Source organism: Musca domestica, unplaced genomic scaffold, assembly GCF_030504385.1.
Source record: "Musca domestica strain aabys unplaced genomic scaffold, Musca_domestica.polishedcontigs.V.1.1 3, whole genome shotgun sequence".
NCBI lineage: Eukaryota > Metazoa > Arthropoda > Insecta > Diptera > Muscidae > Musca > Musca domestica.
In genome coordinates this window covers 22,230,661-22,256,803 of record NW_026712299.1, presented here as the reverse complement: position 1 = coordinate 22,256,803, position 26,143 = coordinate 22,230,661, and the positions used below count along the sequence as shown (strand labels likewise).

At 35.5% G+C, this 26,143-nt stretch overlaps 1 protein-coding gene across 1 annotated transcript; it reads right to left on the bottom strand.

Annotated features, from left to right (window-relative positions):
- Positions 1-273: 273 nt before the first annotated feature.
- LOC131803410 (uncharacterized) lies at positions 274-25,722 on the bottom strand. The gene is made up of 5 exons (XM_059124698.1): positions 25,641-25,722; positions 22,929-24,605; positions 14,170-14,186; positions 13,991-14,098; positions 274-459 (listed from the first exon to the last, which is right to left on the bottom strand). Exons 1-5 carry the CDS (start codon positions 25,720-25,722, stop codon positions 274-276), a joined length of 2,070 nt encoding a protein of 689 aa, XP_058980681.1.
- Between the last annotated feature and the right edge of the window lie 421 nt (positions 25,723-26,143).

Genomic DNA, 26,143 nt, shown 5'->3' with positions numbered 1-26,143 from the left:
GTTTGATAATTGTGTTTTTTATGTACTTATCCTTTTAATATCTTAAACCTAATGCACAAATTCTGCTATTTTGCTTTGCTGTTTATAAAGAAAATGTACACTCTTCATCAAAGCGAGAATGACTTCAGAGGATTTGAATGGTGACTGTTAGTTGTCGCGCCATTTTCGGCAGTAGCGATGTTGGTGATGCTACTGGTGTTGGTAATACATTTTTGTTTACTTTTGGCCGCAGTTGTTGTCGGCCATGATGATGACGACGATGACAACAGATGCTCAAGAACCATCACACATCTGAATGACAGCATCAATAACATTAGCAACATCATCAACACCACAGGCACCAATAACATCACCTATAACAACACCATCTGCAATTTTACAGTACCACGACGCCGACGACGAAGATGAAGTGACACTTTTTCTTGTTTTGGCTGATGATGACTTTATGTTGGATAATGCCTATGGGGTAATGGAGTTGTAAGTATGTGTCCACATAATAGTCATCTGATGTTTATAAACAGAGTGGGAAAGAATGTATTTGGGAAACAGTTTGCTTAAAAAAATTAGAATTCGTCGGCATTTTCCTATTCAATTGTACTCCATTAAGATGCAGCAAATTATAATGGACATGTTACATTGAAAACAAATTATAAGGAAAGATGACTATTTATGAAAACACAATGTAAGATGGAGTTAATTTTAAACATTTATATTTGGTAAAAATGAACGCGATTTGAATAGATCAAAATCAAAAATGTGTATATACAGTACCTATATAAATATACTTGTAAAAATGGAAGAGTAAAATGTAAGCTTTATCTTGTGTTACGACAACCTTTAAAAAAGGTATTTTGGCGAGTTTAATTTTTTGCCCATGAAATCAGTAAAAAAACGGCAGTTTTCGAAATTCCATAACAGATATACCGTTAATGGGGCTATGAAAAAAATTGACCTATATGAACAATATTCTGCCACAGGAGATAGAACCTATAACAAAATCGGAGATAAGATAATCAGAATACCGAACATCGGGAGATTCCCCTTAATGGGGCATGAAGGAAAACATGAACCTCTATACAGGGTGAGATGAAAAAGCTGCAACCAACTTCTGCTGTTGTCATTTCTAAGCCACTCGTCCGACAGCTGTTAACATTATTCCCATGATAGCTCATTATATTATTTACAAGCGTACAAAAGCATTTTGGTGAGAGTTTTCCAGAAAAAAAGTTATTCTTGATGAAATTCAAGCGTGACAGTGTGATTTTTTAATATTTTAGATGGAAAACCACAAGAGGCTATCGTTAGTGCAATCGAGCATTTATCGTTACTGTGATAATGGTAGTGTAGCCCAACTTCAAGAAAGTGGGCGGAAGAAAACAGCAACATCAGCAGAAATGGTTCGAAAAGTAAAGAAGCGACTTGATCGAAACTCGCGTCGCAGTGGCCGAAAAATGGCTCGTGAGCTGAACATATCGCAATATTCCATTCGGAAAATATTGAAAAAAAGAAATTCCAAAAAGTGTAAGAACTTATACCGCAACGGAAAGAAAATAGACTGAACATTCGTTTCCCAGCAGTTTGTAAACAACCCAAATGATCGTGTTTACTTGCCAAAGAGGTCAGCTGAAAATGTGCACCTTGGTTTGGCCGACAGAACTCACGGCCGGCCATGGTGATGGTGTGGGCCGCCGTAACAGCCGATGCTCGCTCTCCGCTCGTATTAATAAACTGTGGCATCAGCATAAATGCCGAAAATTATAGCGAAAATATTCTGGAGCGTGCATTAAGGCCTTGGGAACGCAAACATTTTGGCCGCTGACCTTGGACATTCCAACAGCACTCAGCACCATCGCACACAGCACGCGCCACGGTTTCATTGGCCGTTTGAAGGCCATAATTTGTGCCAAAGGTGACCAATTCGAACAACTCTAAGTTAGAATTTAGGGCTGGGCGGAAGCCTACCAATTTGTACGGTCATCGGACAATATTTAGCGGAATGGTCTTTTGCCAAAAAAAGGATAAAATTTAAAAAAAATTGCGTAAGAATATGACAATTAAAAAGATAATATTTTTTCTTACATTTTTTTAAAATTTTGTCATATTTATACCCTACAACACTATGTGTTGGGGGTGTTATAAGTTTGATTGGGCCAAAAATTATGTAACACCACGAAATATTGGTTTCCCACATAGGAAAGTATATATGGATCTTCCTATCTCGCCGAGCTGTGTCGATCTAGCTATGTATGTCCGTCCGTCTGTCTGTCCATGTTAATTTGTAATTACTCTACAGGTCGCAATTATGGCCCGATCTTCATGAAATTTAGAATGGAGGTGGGGCTTGGGTCGGAATAGAGATGGGAGATGATAGCATAATATTTAGGGGTTGAAATGGACCAAAAACTGAAAAAATTAATGATTTTGCAGTTGCTATACAGGTCGCAATTATAGACCAATCAAAGCGGAAGTTAGCATGGGGCTAGAGCTTTGGGCTGGGCAGAAGCCTTCCAATTTTGATGGTCATCGGGAAATATTTAGTGGGTAAAATGGGCCACAACATTTGAGTTAAATAAAATTCAAATTTTCCATTAAACCGCGAATATTTTTAATCCCGGCGAAATCATAAATAGACGAACAGGTCAATTCTGACCGTTACGTAGATGCCGATAGTAAATATATCGGTTATATATAGCGAAATATATACAATGTGTATATACAAAGGAAGGGGATGTTAGTTAGAATGCTTATATCTCAAGAATGGCTGGACCGATTTTGACAAATTTTGTCAATTCAGAGTGCCCTCTTGACATAAAAGTATGAAATCAAAATAAAAAAAAAATCCAAGAAAAATGTGCTAATTATGATGTTAATATAGATTTTGTAGTATTTTGTGATATTTTTTATTTTTCCATATTTTTTATCGCATGCGATTTTTTCAATTTGACTTTTAATATTTCGTAATATTTTTTCACCTTTGCAAATATCAAATATCGTCCGATCGTCACGAAAATTATCACAAGGGTAGGGTTGGGCTCAGAAGAGCTAGGGCTATTGTTTTCAAAGATGTCCGCAATATATTAGGGGTTGAAATGGACCAGAACTAAAAATGTTCCTGAAACCAAAAACAGATGAAACAATTCCGATGAAACAATTGAAGCCAATCGACACGCCTGTGAAGAGAGTTAAGGACATTATATTTAACTGTAAAATGGACCACAACAACTAACAGCCCGAAGGAGTGCAAAAATATTGGGCAAATATCTCTAGTCAAAATCCTAATTTCAAAAGCGAAATCTAACATATCGTAGTGTTGTAGGGTATAACATAGCCGGCCCCGCACGACTATAACCTTTGCTTACTTGTTTTTACATGCGATTTTTTCAATTTGACTTGCATTTTAGAATTTACACTTTCTAAAGTTTTTCTACAGCCTGCAATACTATGTTTTGAGGGTATTATATACAGGTCGCAATTATCGTCCGATCCGCACGAAATTTTGTATGGGGATAGGTTTAGGGTCAGAATTAAAGCCTATTGTTTTTGAATATGTACATATAGAAAAGAATAGATATATGTAAGTATGCATGTGTAGCATAGACAACTAGACACCCACTATTTTCGGAAGTGTCTGTTAGGTGTGATTTTGCATAATTTCCAAATGATTTCCTGCAAAGAAAATTTAAACTAGTAATGTGATGTTATTGCTTTTTCCAGTTTAACAATCTTGTCATATAATCCCTTGCCTTTTTAACAATGTTATCTTCCTAAATTTCCTCCCATAAACATTGTTTGCAAAGTGACGAGTAGATAAAGAAATGTCTTAAATGTTTGACTGCTTTTAAACGTCCGTTTATTTTAACTCAATTATGCAACGTGTGCTGTTAGTTGTTGTGGCTATTTCGCAATGACGGTGATTTATGTGGCAATTGTTTCATCAAACACCGTTTTCACTTTGGAGTAATAAAATATTGGTATGTGCCTCTCTACTTTTTTTGCAAGGAAATTAGGTTTTAAATTAACTAGGTGTTTAAATCTAGTCACATCATCATACAATGTATCGGAGATATATTGGCACTAGCGAAAACAAGTTTTTTTTTTATTGAGAAATAAATTTATTAGCAAAGCACAAGCTTAGATATTACCGCAACAATGCTTAGTAGTACTTTGGATTGGAGAGTATTTTTGTACTCTACGACACTATTTGTTGAGAATATAATGAGTTTGATTGGGACGAAAAGATTGTAATATCTCAAAATATTGGTTCTCGATACACCATATAGTATATCGAACGTTAATGTCGCTATTATGGTCCAACCTTTATGAAATTTGATATCAAGTTAGGTTCATAACAAAAGCTTTGAGGATGATCGAAATTTATTATTCATATAGAGAATTTTTCTCCGAAACTAGAAACAAATCAGCTTAAATTTAAATTTCACGTTCTTAGCGGGTAGCTTATAACAGAACTTCAACTTTTTTAGGGATTTTAGAATAACCAATTTGGCCATATACTAAGTTTTCACATGTACAAAGATATAACAAACATAAAAATCTATATATATATAAATGTAAGTTGTGTTAGTTACTACGCTTATAACTTAAGAACCGCTGGACTGATTTTAACGATTCACACAAATTCGGAGTTGTCTCCTCTCCGAAAAGGATAATATCCAAAAAAATCGCGTAAAAATGTGATATATTAACATTTCCATTTTGACTTTTCAAATGTACAATACTAATGTTTTATTTTGCATGATTTGTTTTCCATTTTGACTTACTTTTTTCTAATGTACATTTGTAGTGTTTTTATACCCTACATGTCTTTGTGCATTTGTTTGTAACAGGCAAAAGGAAACGAGATAGACCCATAGTTCCTTTTGATGATCTGCATAGAATCACTTTCTGAGTTGATTTATGCATGTCAGTCCGTCTGTCTGTCCGTCCGTCCGTCCGTCCGTCTGTCCGTCCGTCTGTCCATGTATTCTTGTGAACAAAATGCAGGTCGAATTTATTATCCGATTGAGATGAAAGTTTGCAAACAACATTTGTTTGGCCCAAGGACGAACCCTATTGAAATTGGAGATAATCGGTAAAAATTTAGATATAGCTCCCATATATATCTTCGTCCGATTTGCCTTTTATTGTGCACCAAACGTGTAATATCAGCCCGAATAGTATGGAATTTTGCACATACAACCAAATTAGGCCTGAAAATAAGTATGCCAAATTTTATCGAAATCGGTTCAGATATAGCTATAGCTCCCATATATATTGTTCATTCGATTTGTTATTTTTGTCCTCCGCAGCCGTAATATGCACTCTGTTACAACAATATTTGGAGAAATATAACAAATGCAGCTCAGAAATACCTTTGCTAAATTTTATCGAGATCGGTTCAGATTTGGATATAGCTCCCACATATAACTTCGTCCGATTTACCATTTATTGTGCACCAAACGTCTAATATTTGTCCAAATGGGTTGGAATTTGGCACATACGACCGAATTTAGTGTAGAAGGTAGTATGCCAAATTTGGTGAAGATCGGTTCAGATATAGTTATAGCTCCCATATATATTGTTCATTCGATTTATTGTATTTGTTACACACAGTCGTAATATGCACTCCGTAACAACGATATTCAGGGAAATATATCAAATACAGCTCAGAAATATCTTTGCCAAATTTTATCGAGATCGGTTCAGATTTGGATATAGTTCCCATATATATTTTTATCCGATTTCAAATTAATTTCGCAACAAATGGGCAATACATGTCCGAATTTAAAAGATACAAGTGCTTCGGCATATTTAGTCTTTTGAATTTTAAATTATAATTGTAATCATAGGGTGTATGATTGAATTCTCCCATAAAAACTTTTAATTATTAAGTGGAGCTCAACTAAATTAGCAAAGTGGTGTAGGGTATCATAAAATCGGCCCCGCCCGACTTTTGAGCTTTCCTTACTGGTTTATATTTTATTTTTGAATTCAAATATTAATACCAATTTATTTAATTGACTTGATTTCATGAGAACTGAAATTGATGGCGGGTTACATGGAAGTGTAGTACCAAATTATGTGGTGGCGAAACGGAATAGATGATACGGAAATAATTGAACGCGGTCGCACCAAAGTTAAAAGATAATTACTTTTTAAAAATCGCTAAAAAAACATGAAAAAGAGATCTCATTGCAAAAATTTTCAAATCTGGAAAAAATCAAAAAAAAATTCAATGTAATCGAATTTTAAAGTAATAGTATATTCTATTGACAAACTTTGTAAGGATCTTTAAACATTTGCTGTAAAAATCAGCGAACAAGTTGAAGATTTTTTCAATTTGTTATTCTATTTTTTGTCAATTTTTTTTTTTCAATTTGTATTATCATATTGAATTCAGTGGATTTTTTGTGAACAAAATAAAGAATAATTTTTCACTAAAAAAATGAAATAAGTGCGAAATAGGATGTTAACTGACATCTACCTTTCAACTCCAGGGCCTACATCGTGGTTCAGCTGGAAGATGCGAGCACATTTAAACAAACAAAAATGACCGAAAAAGCTTAATGGGGCTCATTTCAAAGCGTAACAATGATCCGTCCAATGAGAGCTCAAAATGCAAAATTCTTTGGGAGAATAATGAGTAAAATACCAAATATAAAATGTGCAAAATAGTAGAGCGAATGGGACTTTTACTAAAAAAAGGTTTTATATCCTTCCAGAAATTCTTCCCAAACATTCAAAATGCCTAAAATCACTTTTGCAGGTCTTTATATCGATCATACTCACGGATAAGGGAACAACCCGATTTCATATCTATATAACCATCTACGATATAAACTATTTTTGGGGTCTTGGCAACTTTTTTCATTTTTTGGCCCTTATTTGACATTTTTGTTTCCAAGGAGGCAGAGAACCTCTTCCCATAAAATTTTCGGAGTAGGGCCCATATTGGTATTGACCACATTAATCAATTGATTGGGCCAAAAATTTTTATATGCCACCCTAGGGTAGGGAACCATCATATCTGAACATAGGAATTTATTTAAGTAAAGTCCCCACATTGGAGTATCCCCAAGTCCTCTTTCACATCTAATGTGTGGTCAGAAAAGAAAATTTTGTATTCTATTGAATTTGTAACCCCCAAGAGAATATTGGTTGGGACCGTAGATTTGGGATGTGCATCTATATGAAATCTTATCATTCTGCCCTCAATTATGAGGTGGATAAAACTATTTTTACTTATTTAAATCACGCGAAATGCTATGACATGCTATATTGTTCTGCTATATTTTTGATTTGGCCTCTATTTGTCATCTTGGATTATAAGAGGTAGAGGAAAGTTTTCAATGTAGGTCGATGTTTCGGAGTAGTGCCCATATAAAGAAGGTACCTCCTAATTTAACTATATTTCAAAGAATTTGGCTAATAATGTGTATTAGGGAGGGGGGAGGGTGAAAACCTTACACTAAAATTTCGACATATCTACAAATTTTAGAATTTTCTCCATGTAATAATACCCTCTTAAGTCAACCTTTTGGCGGACAAACAGACCGACATGGTTAGAGCGACTTATGAGGACTCTAATGCACAATCTAAGGTGCAAATGGGTTTAAAGAAATAATTTTTTTTTGCTATTCTTAAATCATTCAGCCCGCAATTATGTAGTATACAAAATACGGTAAATTCCAAAGAAAGATTGAAAGATTTTGCTACGATTTTTACCATATTAAAAATTAATTTGATCCCTTATATGGCGATAAGTTTGATATATACTTTTTAATAGACTTGTATAGCACATCCACACAGTTGAAGCCCACGATTTAAATATTGAAGCCCACGGCTTAAAAATGGGTACAGGTATTTTAAAACATTTTAAATCGACATGTACGTGAACACTTATATCAGTCATATCTGTGAATAATTATGCTTGGGAAAATATGCATAATAGACAAAAACTACGGGCCGGCAACGCGGACCGGGCCAGCTAGTAATAAATAAATAAAAATAAAAAAGATATAAAAATTTTTTCCTCCTTTTTATGACACAAGAGTTTTGTAGAACAGATTATAATATTATTTATGATATGAAATATGGATAGCACTTAATCGTTTTCAAACTCTTTTAATCATATTCGCTGTAATTTAAAAATATTTAAAAAGTTGCTTAGCTTGACTTGACAAGAATTTAGCAGCATTTAGAGTTAAAAAAAAACACCACGATTCACTGAAAATCAATTTTATTAAATGAATAAAATGTGAGTTTCATGTAAAATATCAATATGTGGTGGTTTATTTAGGTTTTCGCAAATTGTTTACATTTGCCAGAACGTAGAACAATCACTTGTTTAGACAAAGAAAGCAGCGAAATCGAGCTGTACACCGCCGTCAAAACAAAAGCGGTTGCATGTATTTGCTTGAATTCGTGCACCAAGCCATTTTAAGATATGTGTGGTAAGTGGAGGAGGGAATAGCAGAGGCTCAGAGATTTGTTGAAATGGAATTCGAAAAAATCAAAACAGTATCCCCATTCCAAAAAAGCTTTAGTCAAAACAACAACGAAACAATGAAAAATGTTGATAGATGACTTACCTGGAATTGGCGTTAATATCATTTTTCATCTGACATCGTGATACCAAAAGTGGCTTCAATAATATAGTTGTCTGCAAAGCAAAAGAATTTTTGTCTTTCTTTCTACCCTTGTCAATTTTGCTTAGGGATTTAAATTTCTGGCTATGTTTAATGCTTTTAACCATCATCACGCATTTCATGAAATCAATACTTCACTTTGAATTGAGTTTTAAAAATCGAACGTCACTTGTTTGCGAAATTCATTTGGAAGACATCCCACATCATGTATCTGGAGAAATAAAAAAGATTGTTGTAGACAGCCAATAAAAGACAAACATAAAATGTACTTTTTTCAACTTTTGTTAAAATATTGCAAACTTTGTCTATTTGCAACTTTTTCCCGCCCTCATATAGGTCATTAATAAACGTGGAAATCTCATAGACTTCATGTATTCGTTGATTAGTCAAAACCTTACGAAGACTCCCACTTTGAACTTTGTCAATTTGGGTGATAAACAACCGCCTTTTATTTCATATCCAGCTGTTAACACATGAGGAAGAAGCTTAGAGGTGGAGAGATTTAATGTTTCATATGGAATGAGGAATGCATGAAAATGAAAGGAAGATAAAATCGGGACTCTTTTAAAGGCTTTAAGAACCCTTTCAAACTTAAATCGTTTGCACTTGTTCGGAATAATTATGGCACATGTATGGCGCATATTTGGGAACCCTATCCTCCTATCTAAAAGACTTACCCATTTCAAGTATGAGTTTAATCGCTGATGCAATATTTTTTACAGCCGAGGTCATTGAATACCATTGGTTCAGTACTTAGTACCCTTTTAACTTCACACCTCCACGGTCATTTTTGTAAGCCTTTAAGTTTATAATAAATATATATGCTCAGAGTTCTGAATCCTCTAAGGCATTCGCTACCAATGATTCTGGTTTTGAACAAGATAAAAAAATTCAAAAAACTACCTTTTTCATCCGCTCTCGTATTTAGTAAGCAACCACGTTTAGAAAACAAAACTACACACAATTCCAACAGCTGTAAGATATGAAAAACAATCTAATTTTGTTTTGCAATATCTTCAGGATGAGCAATCATTGAATACAAAATCCGAAACAAAAAATGAAGAAGCGTTGCAAAGAAGTGCAGATAAACACTCATTTCTAATCCGACATTGTTCGTGGCGACTCAGCGTGATTCCACCATTAGTCGGCCTTAAACTCAAAGGACTAGATTTTCCTCCCGCACCAGGGGTGCACTTCTGCCCGCTATGTTTGTTTGTACTTCTTCTGATTGTGAGTCTTTATATGGGATAATAATAATGTGGTGCAACGTTTCCACGTAAATGCTTACATTATTAGGGAGGAGTTCATAAAAAGTCACCTGCTGATTTTGTTTGGCAAAGCGAAAAAATGTGTAGTGGAAAATTACCGAGGGCGAATGGAAAGATAACAAACAGAATGCCGAAGTAACATACACATAAGGAGTACAAATTCCAAACAATTATTTTCGTTGGGAACAATTGTGTATTAATTGTGTATCCAACCGTAAAGTTTTCGAAGTGTGCACTGTCCTCATATATCCATGAAATTGGAAATATTTTTGGAATAAGAACAGGGCATTATTTTATTTATCCATTTCGAAAAGAAGAAAGTAAAAAGGGGTTTAGTTCAGTAAGGCTGTCATTCACCATGAGGACAGGAAACTATTGCAATTTATTTTTAATTGAATTATTAGAATTCAAGCTAAAAACCTTCAAAATATCTTACATCTGGCGGATCAGTCACATCGGGCAATATTCAAACCAATATCGAACCTATCTCGTAGAGAGAAATTGAACTATAATCACTCTACAGTTGGCCGTTATGACTCGATTTCAAAAAAAAAAAAAAAAAAAAAAAAAAAATATCATTGAGAAATATTTAGATAGTATTTTTGATTTTGCAGTCTTTATTCAGGCCACAATTATAGTCTGATCGACACGGAATTTTCCATTGGGTTAGAGTTTAAAACAGTTTTTTGTATGGTCATGGGATAATATTTAAGGGTTGACATACACAATACACAATATTTAAAGGTTGACATATACAAAAATTTCTATTTAAACTCAAAAATTTTAATGCTGACAGCGATTCACATCAAAATCAAAAATACACCTGAAAATAGCTGTTTTGACCATTGCATTAATGCGAATTTCGTTAGCAATGCAAAGAAAATTTGCTTTGTGGATCTGATAAAAAGCTAAAAAAAGCCGTTTTGTATGTGACATTATTTCAAAAATGAAATTTCACATAAATGTGAAATACGTGAAACATATTTAAGAGAAGAGTTTTAAATTTGAAAAGTTTTAAATTTGAAGAGTTTTAAATTTGAAGTTTTCAATATTTCCGCTGATATGATACATTATAGCAATGTTTTTCATAATGTCAGGGTTGCAATAGTCGAGATGATAAATATTAATACAACCAGTAGGGAAAAGTCGAAAGCCGGGCGGGGCCGACTATATGATATCCTACGCCACTATGCGTATTTAGTAGAGCTCCCGTAAAAAGGGGTTATATTGGAAATTTAAGTGAAGTATAGTGCATGATATGACTTCGATAAGCATTATATTAAAAAAATATGTTGATGTTACAAATATGGTGGACAATAACATTAAAATCGGCTGAAGATGTATATCGAAAGTATATAAACCGATCTCAATAAAATTTGGCAGAGGTATTTTCGAGCTGTATCTGATGCCCGGTATCATATAGCATTGTTGGGGAGTGCATACTACGCTTGTAGTATCTTAACTTTAACACCAAATCGGATGAAACATATATTTGGGAGCTATAGCTATATCTGAACCAAATTTGAGGTACTAGTTTCTAGACCGAATTGAGCCGGGTGTGCTAAAATTCAATTCATTTGAGCTAATATTTGCCACTTGGTGCACAATAAACCTGATATCGGATAAAGATATATATGGGAGCTATATCCTAATCTGAACCGATCTCCATAAAACTTGACTTACGTATTTTCGAGCTGAGTCTGTAGTCCGGTTCCAAATATCAGTCGTGTGGAGTGCATGTGAGGGATTTAAAACCCCAAATAGGATGAAACATATATGGTGGAGCTATTTTTCTCCAAATTTGATATACGTGCTTCTAGACCGAATTCGGACGGATGTACAAAAATGCAGGCCATCTTGTGATATTGCCCGAAATTGGTTGAAGATATACATATAGAAAATATATCTACATTTGAACCCATTCTCACCAATTTCAATAGAATTCGTCCTTGGGCCAAACAAATGTTGTTTGCAAAATTGTATCTCAATCGGATCAGCATTTTGTTTACAAAAATACGGACGGACTGATATGTAAAAGATATATGTTTACAAAATTTGAATTATTAATAATCCAATTGTGTATCCCAATTTATTGAGATATTTGTTCATTGTACTTCGTTTACGATTTATAAAGATCCAGTGTTCTTATACCCTGCTTATTACATACATGAGAAACGAAATATAATTTATAGAATCACACTCTGAGTCGATTTCCACAAATCATTTGTTTAGCCCAAGGACGAAACCTATTGAAATTAATAAGAATCTGTCCGAATTTAGATATAATCTTAGTCCAATTTTATTTGAATGAAGTTATTCGTTAACTCTCAACAACAAGGTGGTCAGGGTATTATGTCTTTGTGCATTTGTTTGTAACAGGCAAAAGGAAATGAGATAGACCCATAGTTCCTTTTGATGATCTGCATAGAATCACTTTCTGAATTGAATTATGAATGTCAGTCCGACTGTCCGTCCGTCTGTCCATGTATTCTTGTGAACAAAAGGCAGGTCGCATTTATTATCCGATTGAGATGAAATTTTCCAAACAATATTTGTTTGGCCCAAGGACGACCCTATTGAAATTGGAGATAATCGGTAAAAATTTAGATATAGCTCCCATATATATCTTCGTCCGATTTGCCTTCTATTGTGCACCAAAGGTGTAATATCAGCCGGAGTAGTATGGATTTTGCACATACAACCAAGTTAGGCCTGAAAATAAGTATGCCAAATTTGATCGAAATCGGTTCAGATATAGCTATAGTTCCCATATATATTGTTCATCCGATTTGTTATTTTTGTCCTCCGCAGCCGTAATATGCACTCCGTAACAACGATATTCAGGGAAATATGTCAAATACAGCTCAGAAATATATTTGCCAAATTTTATCGAAATCGGTTCAGATTTGGATATAGCTCCCATATATATCTTTATCTGATTTCAAATTAATTTTGCAATACAAATCCGAATTTAAAAGATACAAAAGCTTCGGCATATTTAGTCCTTTGAATTTTAAATTATAATTATAATCATAGGGCTTATGATTGAATTCTCCCATAAAAAACTTTTAATTGTTATGTGGAGATCAACTAAATTAGCAAAGTGGTGTAGAGTATCATAAAATAGGCCCCGCCTATTGACATCAGCTTGTTCAGTATTTATCTCCACTATAATTAACCTTTAATGTGCCTATACTTCTTTATTGACTGCATTCGTGTTTATATCCTAACCCACTTTTGTGATTTTGAATCATTAAAATCACCTTTAACTTGCTATTGTTTCTTTGTGTGTGGTTATAAACCAAAAAGACCCATTTTAATTGGATCGTAATTAATCTTCCATTAGCACTAGTGCTAGTACAGATTCAAGACAATGCCAGATTAAAATAGAAACTGAATGAAAAACAAGACGAAGAAATTTCTCGTCTATCCACTATTGTTTGACTGCAATAACCAGTGAAATGCATTTCATTCCATTCCAATGCAAGAAAATAGTAATATTTGATTGCAGTGGTGGTAATCTATCATTAAAATGAAATTAATGACATCTCAAAAGTGTGGCAATTAAAGGGTAGTTAAAGTCCTCAAAAGGCCGCACTGAAAAATTCTACTAAAAGGCCACGACATTCTTTGTGAAGTTTAAAAATTTTATGAATGAAATCTCGGTTTGGAAGAAATGGATTATAAAAAATGTGAGGTTCACGATGAAATTTTCTTACTATGATAAATGTTTAAAGACAGCTAAAGAAAAAAGTGAGTTAAGAAACCAGATATACACGAGTACTTAAGCTTGGAATTGGCAACTTGTAATGTTGTAAATTTCCCTTCCAAAAATGTTCAATGCTGCTGTGGTATCGTATCTTCTTTTTACCGCTGTACTAATTCTTTTTGTTGTGGAGTCTCTTGAGACCATCGTCATGATGCTGCTGTCAAATTCTGCAAGATTAAGTTAACAGAGAAAAAGTCCTACCGTTGAATGAAAATATTTCGTCTACCTATGGAAGCAGACTGCACTGCATACACTGGTTGGAAGATTGGCATTAAAAATTAGGAACGTGCCATTCTTTGACTACTTACAGGTGAACAATGCCGATGATGGCAGGATGATATCATTGATGATATAAATGCAATGATTAGCATTACGTGAGTGTGATTTACTTCGTCATTGGCGACGATGTCTAATATCTGCAGAATACGTGATTTAATATTTTACTTAAATACAAGCACGATTGACTTTTGTAAGCCGACCATATTACACCCTGAGCCTGCATTTCTAAGCAAAACAAAAACATTTACAGAAAGAACCAAAAAAAAAGGTTTGAAGAGGTCGAAATGCGTCGCTGTGTACCCTAAGAACGATAGAGGTTAGCCGGCTTACTAACCCGGACATTTTACGAGTTTCTCTAATCTTTTTATACCCTCCACCACAAAAAGTATATAGGGTATATTAAGTTCGCCATTCCGTTTGCAACTCATCGAAATAATCATTTTAGACCCAACAAAGTATATATATTCTTCATCAGCGTAAAATTCCTAGACGATTTAGCCCTGTCCGTCCGTCCGTCTGTCCGTCTGTTGTAATCACGCTACAGTCTAAACGAATTAAGATTGGAAGCTAAAATTATGCACAGAGGCAGGCAGGTCAAGTTCGAAGATGGCATATATCGGTCCACTATATCGTATAGCCCCCATATAACAGTACCCCCGATATTCGGTATTTTGATGATTTTACCCACATTCTTCAACGGAATTGTCTGTAAAACCACACAAGGAGCTCGTTGTGGGTACTTTATTCCTCGGCAGAGAATTATCTATATAGGTTCACAATATCTTATAGCCCCCATATAACGTACCCCAACGGTATTGGGTATTTTGATGATTTTAGCCACATTTTTCAATGGAATTGTCTGAAATTCCACAAAAGGAGTACCTTGTGTGCATTTTACCTCCTCAAAAAGAATTGTCTATATAGGTCCACGATATCGTATATCCCCCATATAAATGTACCCCCCGATATTCCGTATTTTGATGATGTTAGCCACATTTTTCAATGGAATTGTCTTAAAATCCACACAAGTAGTTCCTTGTACTTTACACGCAGACATAGATTTGTCTTTTTAGGTCTACAAAATCGTATATCCCCCAATTATCGGCACCTTCCTATATTAGATATTTTAAAGATTTTAAAATAATTTTTAATAGATTTTATTTTTTTGAAAATTTTTTAATTCGTTCCAAAGGGTGGAGGGTATTCAAAGTTCGGCCCGGCCGAAATTACTGCTTTTTTACTTGTTTAGATTACATAAAATAAGACCCCTGCTGTGGCGTAGGGTATTCGAACTAAAAGATTTCTCTACTCCTCTTTCTTCCATCATGCTAAATTAGACAACTTAGTTTCATTTTGTTGAGTTTTTCTTAATACCGAACACTTGCAAATCTTAAATTGTCTGCTGCAAAATGTCATCTCAATTACGCTAAGCATAACATTTGTAATTTCCTAATATTTATTCTTTTTTGCAAAAGATAACAACGAAAGAAAAAAAGAAAACTAACAAACCCGAAACATGCCAGACAAAAATACAAAAAAAGCATTATATCTGTTATAAGGCGTATTAATACGCTGACATTTCTTCTAAAAATATTTTTCTTAATAAAAATGTTGGATTATAGCCAAATTCGTATTTGATATTAACAGTATGGAAGAGACAGAGAAACTTTTAGCGTCACAAATGTTCACTCAATAAAAAAAAATATTGGGCAAATTTGAAGTGTCATTTGTTTTACGACATTTGCATGACAGAAATGCAAATGTAGTACCCCACTTAACAGTTTTCATCGGCAAAGCTAAAACGCTAGATGGAATAAATTGGAAGATATGTATTTAGTCCAGGAGGAAAGAAAAACAAAATACCGGTCTTCCCATAGAAAACCAGAAGGTCTTCTCATAGACAACCAGATGGTCTTCTCATAGAACACCCGAAGGACTTCTCATAGAAGACCAGAAAATCTTCTCATAGAAGACCAGAAAGTCTTCTCATAGAAGTCCATAAGGTCTTCTCATAGAAGATCAGAAGGTCTTATAAAGAACACCAGAAGGTCTTCAAATAGAAGACCAAAAATGTCTTCTTATAGAAGTCGAGAAGGTCTTCATATAAAAGACAAAAAGGTCTTCTTATAGAAGACGATAAGGTCTTCTTATAATTAATTGTCCACACTTAAAGTTTCTGACTTTCAACTGAACGAAAACTTTCAGAATATCAATCATCCGTCGATATCAATCATAAAACTGTCATTTTTTAATTGAGTTGTTTGTTTCTTCATTAAAATTTTGACATTTTCATAGTCGAAACAATACAAATGTTTGAGTCGATCTATTACAGTAAGCCGATTAAACTGAACGAGACTGAAAACCAACCAACAAAACCAAATAAAATAGATGGATGATTGAATAAATCCGGAACGAAAGCAGAGACAAAAATCACAAAACAATTATTGATTGTATGCGAGATGCATTAGATAATCTTTCCCACCCTACACACATCGACGACAATGGATGTTTTGCAACTGTCTAATTATAACAAAAGGCCAGGCCACAAACCATGGCCACAAAAACGAGACACTTCGTCACAATCGATCAAATAATTTGTATACATTTTGAAACAGAAAATCTGAAATAATTGTTATGAACTTTGAACTATCTATATTTATATGTATGCCCCTGTATTTCTTCAACATTTGAACGTCGCCACAATGTCTTTATATCTGGTTTTCTGTTGTGGTAGGAAAGTTTATCTCAGAATTATTTTTCAAAATTTAATAAAGAGAAACAAAGAATAAAGAAAAAAGCAACCATTTGACATTGTTGCATCTTCCCTAAATGACCACAACTATTTCTCATTTAAATTGTTTCTATTTTCTTATCTTTCTATAACTCTTGGCAAGCCGTTCGTCTGCAGTTGTCGATTCCTATTTTCAGTTTAATTCAATTTTGATTTAAAAAAAAATAGTTTAGTCATAAAATAGAGCCAATCAAATGTAATCTCTTTTATATGACCACTGCAGAGGAGAAAAGAAAATAGAAACGGATATTAAACAGTGCTCAAAAAGTAAAAAAAAAAACCAGTAAGGAAAGCTCAAAAGTCGGGCGGGGCCGACTATATGATACCCTAAACCACTATCCATATTTAGTAGAGCTCTCATAAAAAGGTTTATACAGGGCATTTCAGAGCTCTATGAGATATTTGGTACAAAATCAAATCTCTGAACCGATTTTTACTAAAATTGGTGTACTTGCTTATAGGCTGGTTTCGGTTGAATTTGCCAAAATTCATGCCATTTGGGCTGATATTGGCCATTTGATGCACAATTAACACGAAATCGGATGAAGATATATATGGGAGGCATATCCAAATCGGAACAGATTTTAATAAAATTAAAATCAACTATTTTTGGGCTTTATCTGATATCTGGTACCAAATATCATTCCTGTGGAGTGCATATTACGAATGTGAGGGACTTAAAGACCAAATCGGATGAAAGATATATATGGGAGCTATAGCTATATCTGGACCGATTTTTACTAAAATTGGTGTACTTGCTTCTAAGCTGGTTTCGGTCGGATTTGCCAAAATTGATGCTATTACGGCCATTTGGTGGTCAATCACCCGAAATCGGATGAAGATATATATGGGAGCTATATCTAAATTTGATCCGATTCTCACCAATTTCAATAGGGTTCGTCCTTGGGCCAAAAAAGTATTGTTTGGAAAATTTCATCTCAATCGGATAATAAATGCGACCTGCATTTTGTTCACAAGAATACATGGACAGACGGACGGACGGACGGACAGACGGACTGACATGCATAAATCGACTCAGAAAGTGATTCTATGAAGGTTCTCAAAAGTATCTATGGGTCTATCTTGTTTCCTTTTCCATGTTACAAACAAATGCACAAAGACATAATACCCTTACCACTATGTGGTGTAGGGTATAAAAACAGTAAAGAAAGTCTTAAAGTCGGGCGAGGCCGATTTTATGATACCCTACACCACTTTGCTTTAGTTTAAGCTCTATATAACAATTAAAATTTTTTTATTGGAGAATTCAATCATACACCCTATGATTATAATTATAATTTAAAATTCAAAGGACTAAATATGCCGAAGCATTTGTATCTTTTAAATTCGGGCTTGTATTGCCCATTTGGTGCACAATTAATTTGAAACCGGATAAAAATATATATGGGAGCTATATCCAAATCGGAACCGATCTCGATAAAATTTGGCAATGATATTTCTGGAGCTGTATTTGACATATTTGCCTGAATATCGTTCTTACGGAGTGCATATTATGGCTGTGGGTAAGAAATACAATAAGTCGGATGAATAATATATATGGGAGCTATAGCTATATCTCAACCGATCTTCACCAAATTTCACACACTAGCTTCTAGACTCAATTCAGTTGTAAGTGTCAAATTTCATCCAATTTGGACAAATATTAGACGTTTGGTGCACAGTCAAAAGTAAATCGGACGAAGTTATATATGGGAGCTATATCCAAATCTGAACCGATCTCGATAAAATTTAGCAAAGGTATTTCTGAGCTATATTTGATATATTTCCGAAAATATTGTTATTACAGAGTGCAGCATTTTACAGCTGCGGAGGACAAAAATAACAAATAGGATGAACAATTTATATGGGAGCTATAGCTATATCTGAACCGATTTCGATCAAATTTGGCATACTTATTTCCAATCTGATAGTACGTGCAAAATTCCGTACTATTCGGACTGATATTACACGTTTGGTGCACAATAAAAGCAAATCCGACGAAGATATATATGGGAGCTATATCTAAATTTTGAGCGATTATCTCCAATTTCAATAGGGTTCGTCCTTGGGCCAAACAAATGATTTGTGCAAAATTTCATCTGGATAGGGCAATAAATGCGAACTGTACTTTGTTTACAAAAATACATGTACAGACGATCGGACGGACATGCATAAATCGACTCAGAATGTGATTCTATGCAGATCATCAAAAGGAACTATGGGTCTATCTCGTTTCCTTTTGCCTGTTACAAACAAATGCACAAAGACATAATACCCTGACCACCTTATGGTATAGGGTATGATAATATGCAAAATAGGTTAGATTTTTTAGTGCCTGCACATTGGTTAATGAGGACTTAAGGAAATAAGGAATAAGGAAATGACTAAAACTAGAGTCTTGAATACTACTTAAATCATAAGAATACCGAATATAGGGCCTATACCAATACGTGGACATGTATGTGCAATTTTTGTCATAGGTCATTACAACAGTGAAATACGAAACTTTAAACAAATCCGGTGAATAATGCCGCTAAATATATAGTCATAGACTGTAGTACCCATTAGGAACTTCAAAAGTACGAACTTTGAAACAATTACGGTGAATAATGTTGCTAAAATCATCAACATATCGAATATAGGGGCTTACCGCTATATGGGGGATACACGAAGACCTAGACCGGCATACGCCATTTTCTATCGTAGGATGTAGTGCTCATTAAGAACTTCTAATTTCCAATTTGAAAACTTTTCGGTGAAAAGTCAGACATCGCTAAATCGACATATAATTTTATGCTGATCAAGAATATACCTTTCGTACAATGGTGGAGGATATAAAAGAAGCACCAAAATTGTACACCAAACAGTAGAACATAACACATATTTGGGACGAGATCAAAATCACATGCTTTAAACATTCTGTTTGAGGATTGCCTATTTTGACAACCCCGGAATATGTTTCATATGTAATTAAACACACTCCTAACTCAAGGGTTCGACTTGAGTATGTAAATTGACTTACTCTGGGCAATTGTGTTGTCTATAGGGCCACTTACGACAAAAGTGTTTTAATACACCTCTCCGCCTTTAATCTGACCACGGTTATCCAACAGCAAGTAGAATTCCCTGAGCAAGTTCTTTCTCCTGGAAGAGCAATTTGTCCAAATATTTTCTTCCTCTGTTGAGACACGCCAAAATTCTCGTCTTCGTTTAGTTCCACTTTTAGCTTAATTTTTATGCAATTTTCTCCAAAATTGATTTGCAATTTTTACTCAACCACTGTGTTGGGTAATTTTTTCCTTTTTTGTTTGTCTCTAGCCCGTCACCAAATTAAAACACTTCTTCACTCTTTAATTGTTTCAAATAAGAATGTTTTATTTCTTTTCTATTCTGGTTTAACAACCAAAGGAATAGCGGGACAATATTTTTTGCATTGAATAGCAGCAGAGCGATCAGCAGAGGCAGAGCAATAACATAAACAGAGATGATGCACTCAACGTATGTATGTATGTTTGTACGTATGTGCGTTCTCTGCCTATCACTTGATCGTCTGACTGCTCATCCATATTTACAACAACAATGCTAGTTATGATGTATTCTCTTTAGGGCGAATTCAAAGTAAATAATAAAAAAAGGGAAAACAGAAAAAATGACATTAAGGTGGCTCTTGTAGCGTTAAAATATTAAGTACTGAAAATAATTAATTTAAATAATGTTATGTTTTCAAAAATGCTCTTTGAGCAACAAATCAAATTTAAATAATATTAAAAAATCATTTGAGTGATTTAACATCCCGGGCCCCATTGAAACCCTGGTTTCAATCAAACTTTATTCTTTAGGAAGTACGGCTAACTTTGCCACGGGACGCTTTAATGTAGTTTGTGATGTCTTGACTTCTGCCACTCGAACAAAACCGTCTGCTCCTGGAATAAGTTTGGTAACTCGACCGATGGCCCATTTCATGGGGGGAACATTGTCTTCGTGTATGAGCACCATATCGTTGACTTGAAGATTTTGTTGTGGGTTTTTCCAGCGATAACGATTTTGTAACTGAGCCAAGTATTCTGTGTGCCACCTGCTCCAGAAATGAGACTTTATGGCTGAGATTCGTTGCCACTGTTGTAGATGAGAAATGTCAGAGTCATATTTTATCTTCTCTGGAATACACTGCAACGGGCAACCAATGAGTAAATGCCCTGGAGTAAGCGCTTCTAAGTCGTTGGGATCTGTGGATATCTGGCAGATAGGACGGGAATTTAAAATTGCCTCTATTTCAACAAGGGCTGTGCATAGCTCTTCAAATGTAAGACGAGCACTAGGGAGCGTTCTGAGCAAGTGGCCTTTAGCTGATTTCACAGCAGCTTCCCATAGTCCACCAAAATGAGGAGCTCTGGGAGGAATGAAGGAAAATTCTATGAACTTCGCAGATGAATAATGAGCAACTGCTTCCTTATTTTTGTCGAGGTGGAAAAATTTATGAAAATCACTCAATTTCCTCTCTGCTCCAACAAAATTGGTAGCGTTATCGCAATAAATTCTTGACGGTACACCTCTGCGGCCAGTAAACCGTTTTAATGCTGCTATGAAGGCCTCGCTGGACAAGTCGGATACCGCTTCTAGGTGTACTGCCTTTGATGCGAAGCAAACGAAGACAGCAATGTAGGATTTTGATGGAGCTTTCCCTCGAATCCTGAGATACGTTGGTATGGGACCAGCAAAATCAACTCCAACAACATCAAATGGGCGGAAACGGGTAACTCTATCTTTGGGTAAGTTGCCCATTACCTGAGTGAGTAATTTCGGTTTGTATCTTGTGCAATGTATGCACTGATGAACAACCTTACGTGCCAAAGACCGACAATTGATAATCCAAAATTGCTGCTGAACCAAAGATACTAAGGCCCTTGGACCAGCATGGTAATTAGAGCGATGAATGTATATCACCATGATTTTTACGAAGGGATCGATTTTGGGCAGGAGCAAAGGAAACTTCATCTCTGGTGTAAGCTCGGCATTTAATAATCGGCCGCCAACTCTTATTAATTGCACTCCAGAGACATCTTCTATAAATGGAGCCAATGATGACAGCTGACCAGAGACAAATCCATGCTTTGATATTTCAAGGAATTCCTCCGAAAAATAATGTTGTTGAATGCACCAGACTATCCTATGGAGAGAAGGTGTCAACTCATCTGGAGATATAGAGGGCAAGTGGAGCGATTTCCTTGAACGAATTCGAAATATATATGAGAATATTCTGAGACATTTTAAATAGTTACTGAATTTATGGACTGTTTTTAGGATATAGGGTAAGTCCTCCTTTTTTGTTATCAATGTAATTTTTCGTCTTTCAAGATGCATGTCCGCTTCGCTTAGACTTGGGCCAGAATAATTTGGCCAATTGAAAAATGGACCCATAAGGAAGGAAGGGCCTACGAACCAAGGCGAAACCAATATATCGGAGACAGAACAACCTCTGGATACTAAATCAGCGGGATTGTGTTCAGTAGGAACATATTGCCATAGGACATCAGGGCAAGTTTCTTGAATCTCAGCTACTCTGTTACCCACAAAAGTAGACAAGGTTGAAGAGTGGGACTTAATCCAATGAAGAGTAATCTGAGAATCCGACCAAAAGTAGATTTGAGAAATCGGGAATTTAAAATATTGCTTTAATTGGCTCCAGAAGGTTGCGAGTAAATGAGCAGCACACAACTCTAATCGAGGCAACGTTCTCGTTTTCAAAGGCGCAACTCTTGACTTTGATGCGATTAAATTTACTGCTATGTTTCCCAAAGAATCTTCACAGCGAAGATATAAACAGCAACCATATGCCTTTATTGAAGCATCTCCAAATCCATGGACCTCTATGTTAGTTGAATTTGGCAGTCGAATGTATCGAGGAATCTTTACTTGAGACAAATTATTGTAATCAGCCATGATGGATTCCCACGCTGATTCAATTTCTTGAGGAACTGATTCATCCCAATCACATTTTATGATCCAAAGATGTTGGAGCAATATTTTTGACCTGATGATGAGAGGGCTTATTAAACCCATTGGGTCAAAGAGCGTCGACGTCAGGGAAAGAATGTTTCTTTTCGTATTATGTGCATATGATTTGGATGGGCGAAACTCAAAATGGAATGTGTCATTATCTGAGTGCCATGTCATACCCAAAGTACTTGTGACGTCATCATTTAGCTTCATTTCTTTTACTTCATCTTCACTTGAGACATAACCTGGGTAATTGCTATGCCATTTCGAGAGTGAAAATTTCGAGTAAGATAAAATTTCGGTGACTTCGTTCTTAATGCGTTTTAAAGATACAAGGTCATCCGCTCCAGTAACCATATCGTCGACATAAAAATCATTCATGATTATGCCTTTTCCTACTTCGTATGGGTTGGGAAAACGTTCTGCGGCATAATGTAGGCTTCGAATTGCGAGATATGGTGCCGAAGCTGTCCCGTATGTAACGGTGTTGAGGGCAAATGTTTTTATCGGTTTGGTGGAGTCATCTCTCCACAGTATAAGCTGAAGTTGTCTATCCTCAGGGTGAACCAAAACCTGACGATACATTTTGACGATATCAGCTGTCATTCCGTAACGATGACACCTGAAACGAAGCAGAGTAATTAATAAATTGTTCTGGATTGTTGGACCCACCATCATAATTTCATTCAGGGATGTTTGTGAAGAGGTTCGACATGATGCGTCGAAAACAACACGCAACTTGGTCGACACACTGCTGGGGCGAAGAACACAGTGATGTGGTATGTAATAGTTGGGAACTGAAATATTAGTGTCGTCCACCTGAGACATATGGCCCAATTCCTCATATTCTTTAAGAAATTGTGAGTAATCCTCTTTTAATTCAGGGTTTTTGTTCAATTTTCTCTCTATGGAAAAGAAACGACGCAGGGCAATGTCTCGTGAATCGCCAAGCACATTTGGGTCACCTTTAAAGGGTAATCTCACCATTAAGCGTCCATCCGATTGAACTGATACATTTTTCACAAAATGGTCTTCACATACTTTTTGTTCTCGGGACATATTTTGGCATTTGCTTTCAACGACGTCAATTTTCCATAGCATTTCAATATTTTTATTTATCTCTTGGAAAATATCTTTGTGTTGTACAATGGAGTAAGTAGACCTTTGTGATGATATTGCCGTTTGACTTGTATACTTTCCAGAGACAATCCATCCCAAGAGAGTTTTTTGTAAAGTGGGCAAATTTTCTCCAAATTTAATTTGACCAACGGATAAGAGCGAAAAGAATGATTCTGCTCCGAGTAAAATATCGATTCCTCGTCGACGATGAAATTCTGGATCAGCTAGCTCTATGTTGGAGGGCAAATTGAAATCATTAACGGAAAGATTCTCATCAGGATGATAACCAGTTATATTGCGAGAAACCAGGAACTCTAATGACATATTGAAGTTATTAAGACGAGATCTTATTGTCGTTTGTGTTTTATGAGTGACTCTCAACTTCGAAGAGCCAACTCCAGAGACATCTGTTGAATTTGTGCATTTCTTGAGATTAAGAGATTTGCATAATGTCTCACTTATGAAGTTAACTTGAGAGCAAGAGTCAAGCAGAGCACGGCCCAATTGATATTTTCCCTCTGAGTCACGAACCAATACTAATGCAGTAGCAAGAATAACAGCACTCACTTGGGGACTGGGTTTGTTTTGAAAGGTGCTATGTGTAGCAGCAGATGATGATGACGGTTCTTCTTCTTTCTGGGGACAGGTTGGTTCTAATTGCTTATGAAGAAGCGAGTGATGACGTTGTTTACAAAATCTACATGAATATTTTGAGGGGCATTGTATGTAACCATGCCCTTTTGATAAACAGTTGAGACAAAGTTTTTGTTGCTTAGCTTGTTCAATTCGTTGATTAGGAGTAAGAACGATGAACCGCTGACAAGTTGATATCATATGACCCGATTTGGAGCAATGACTGCACACAAAATCTTGAGTCACATTTTTTGTTACGAATGAATGTTGTTTTTGATTATTACTATGTGAGTAATTTGTTGTTATGGTAGGGTTATGCTGTTTTGAAGACCGTCGGCACTGTGCGTCCAATTGCTGACAACGCTTGTCCAACATGGAGCAACATTCAGTCCAAGAGGGTAATTTAGAGTAATCGATGTATTCATCCCATCGTTGTTTGGTTTCAGAATCAACCTTGCTCATTGCGAGATGAATTATGAAGGCATCACAAATTTGTTCAAAGGAGCCAAGGGATTTCAAAGAGCTATAGAGAGCAGAAATTGTATCCACAATATTTCTCAATTGCTTTGGAACAGGTTTATTGGACTTCGGAAGTTCAAACATTGATGTCACATTTTCAAGAAAGATTAGTGTGTCATTATCGTACCGCTCCTTCAATCTTTTAAGGGCACTAGAATAATTTTCATCAGTGACTTGGAATGCCTTTATGGTTGCAAGCGCTTCCCCACTAAGACACGAGAGTAAGTGGTTGAATTTTTCCGAAGTAGAAATATTTGGGTCATTGTGGACCAAATTGTTAAACGTATTTATAAAGTTCTTATATTCCAGATATTTCCCGTCAAACTTCGGTAATTTTAAGCTGGGTAATCTATTAGATGGGACATGAGGCAACACAAAAGATTGATCAGTTACACTAGGACGTCTATCTTGCCCAATTTGAGTAAGAATTTTAGTTTTAATTGAAACATATAGTTCCTCAATTTCGGCTCTTCCATTATCTCTGGGAGACAATCTTTCTATCTGACTTTGGTAGTAAGAAGCTTGCTTGTAGTGGGATTCTACAATTCCCAACCGACACTCAAGTTCTGTATGAGACAATGAAGTGTTGGATTCAATTATATTTTTAATTCGGGTCATACTCCCCTTTGACGAGCCACGTTGTTGTTTCAATTCCTCAATGGTTGTGTCCCTTTGGGAACCTTGGACTTGTTCATCAGTCATTTGGAATTATAATTTATTATAAATTTGTGTAAAAATGTTTTCCGTTGTTTACCGATGATAGGATTATGTTGCGCAAGAAAAAGAAGCCGGTTTATGAGAATGCCGTCTCAGTCTAATTTTCAGCTTCAGCCACTTGAGCAACGATAGTTTTAAAAATGGCACCAAAAAATTAGATGAAAAGTAGGCGAGAATGCTGTCTCACTCTAAATTTTCAATTCAGCAATATTCCTTATCGCTTATAAAAATGGCTTCGATTCTTTCGCAAAATGACGGAGTAATGGCTGACAGTAAAAAGGCGGGCAAACAAAATCCAAATGCACTTGGGTAATATGGAGCAAAAATTGCAGGTTAAAAAGACACAAGTGTCCTGTCACGGTCGCCAATGTTTGAGGATTGCCTATTTTGACAACCCCGGAATATG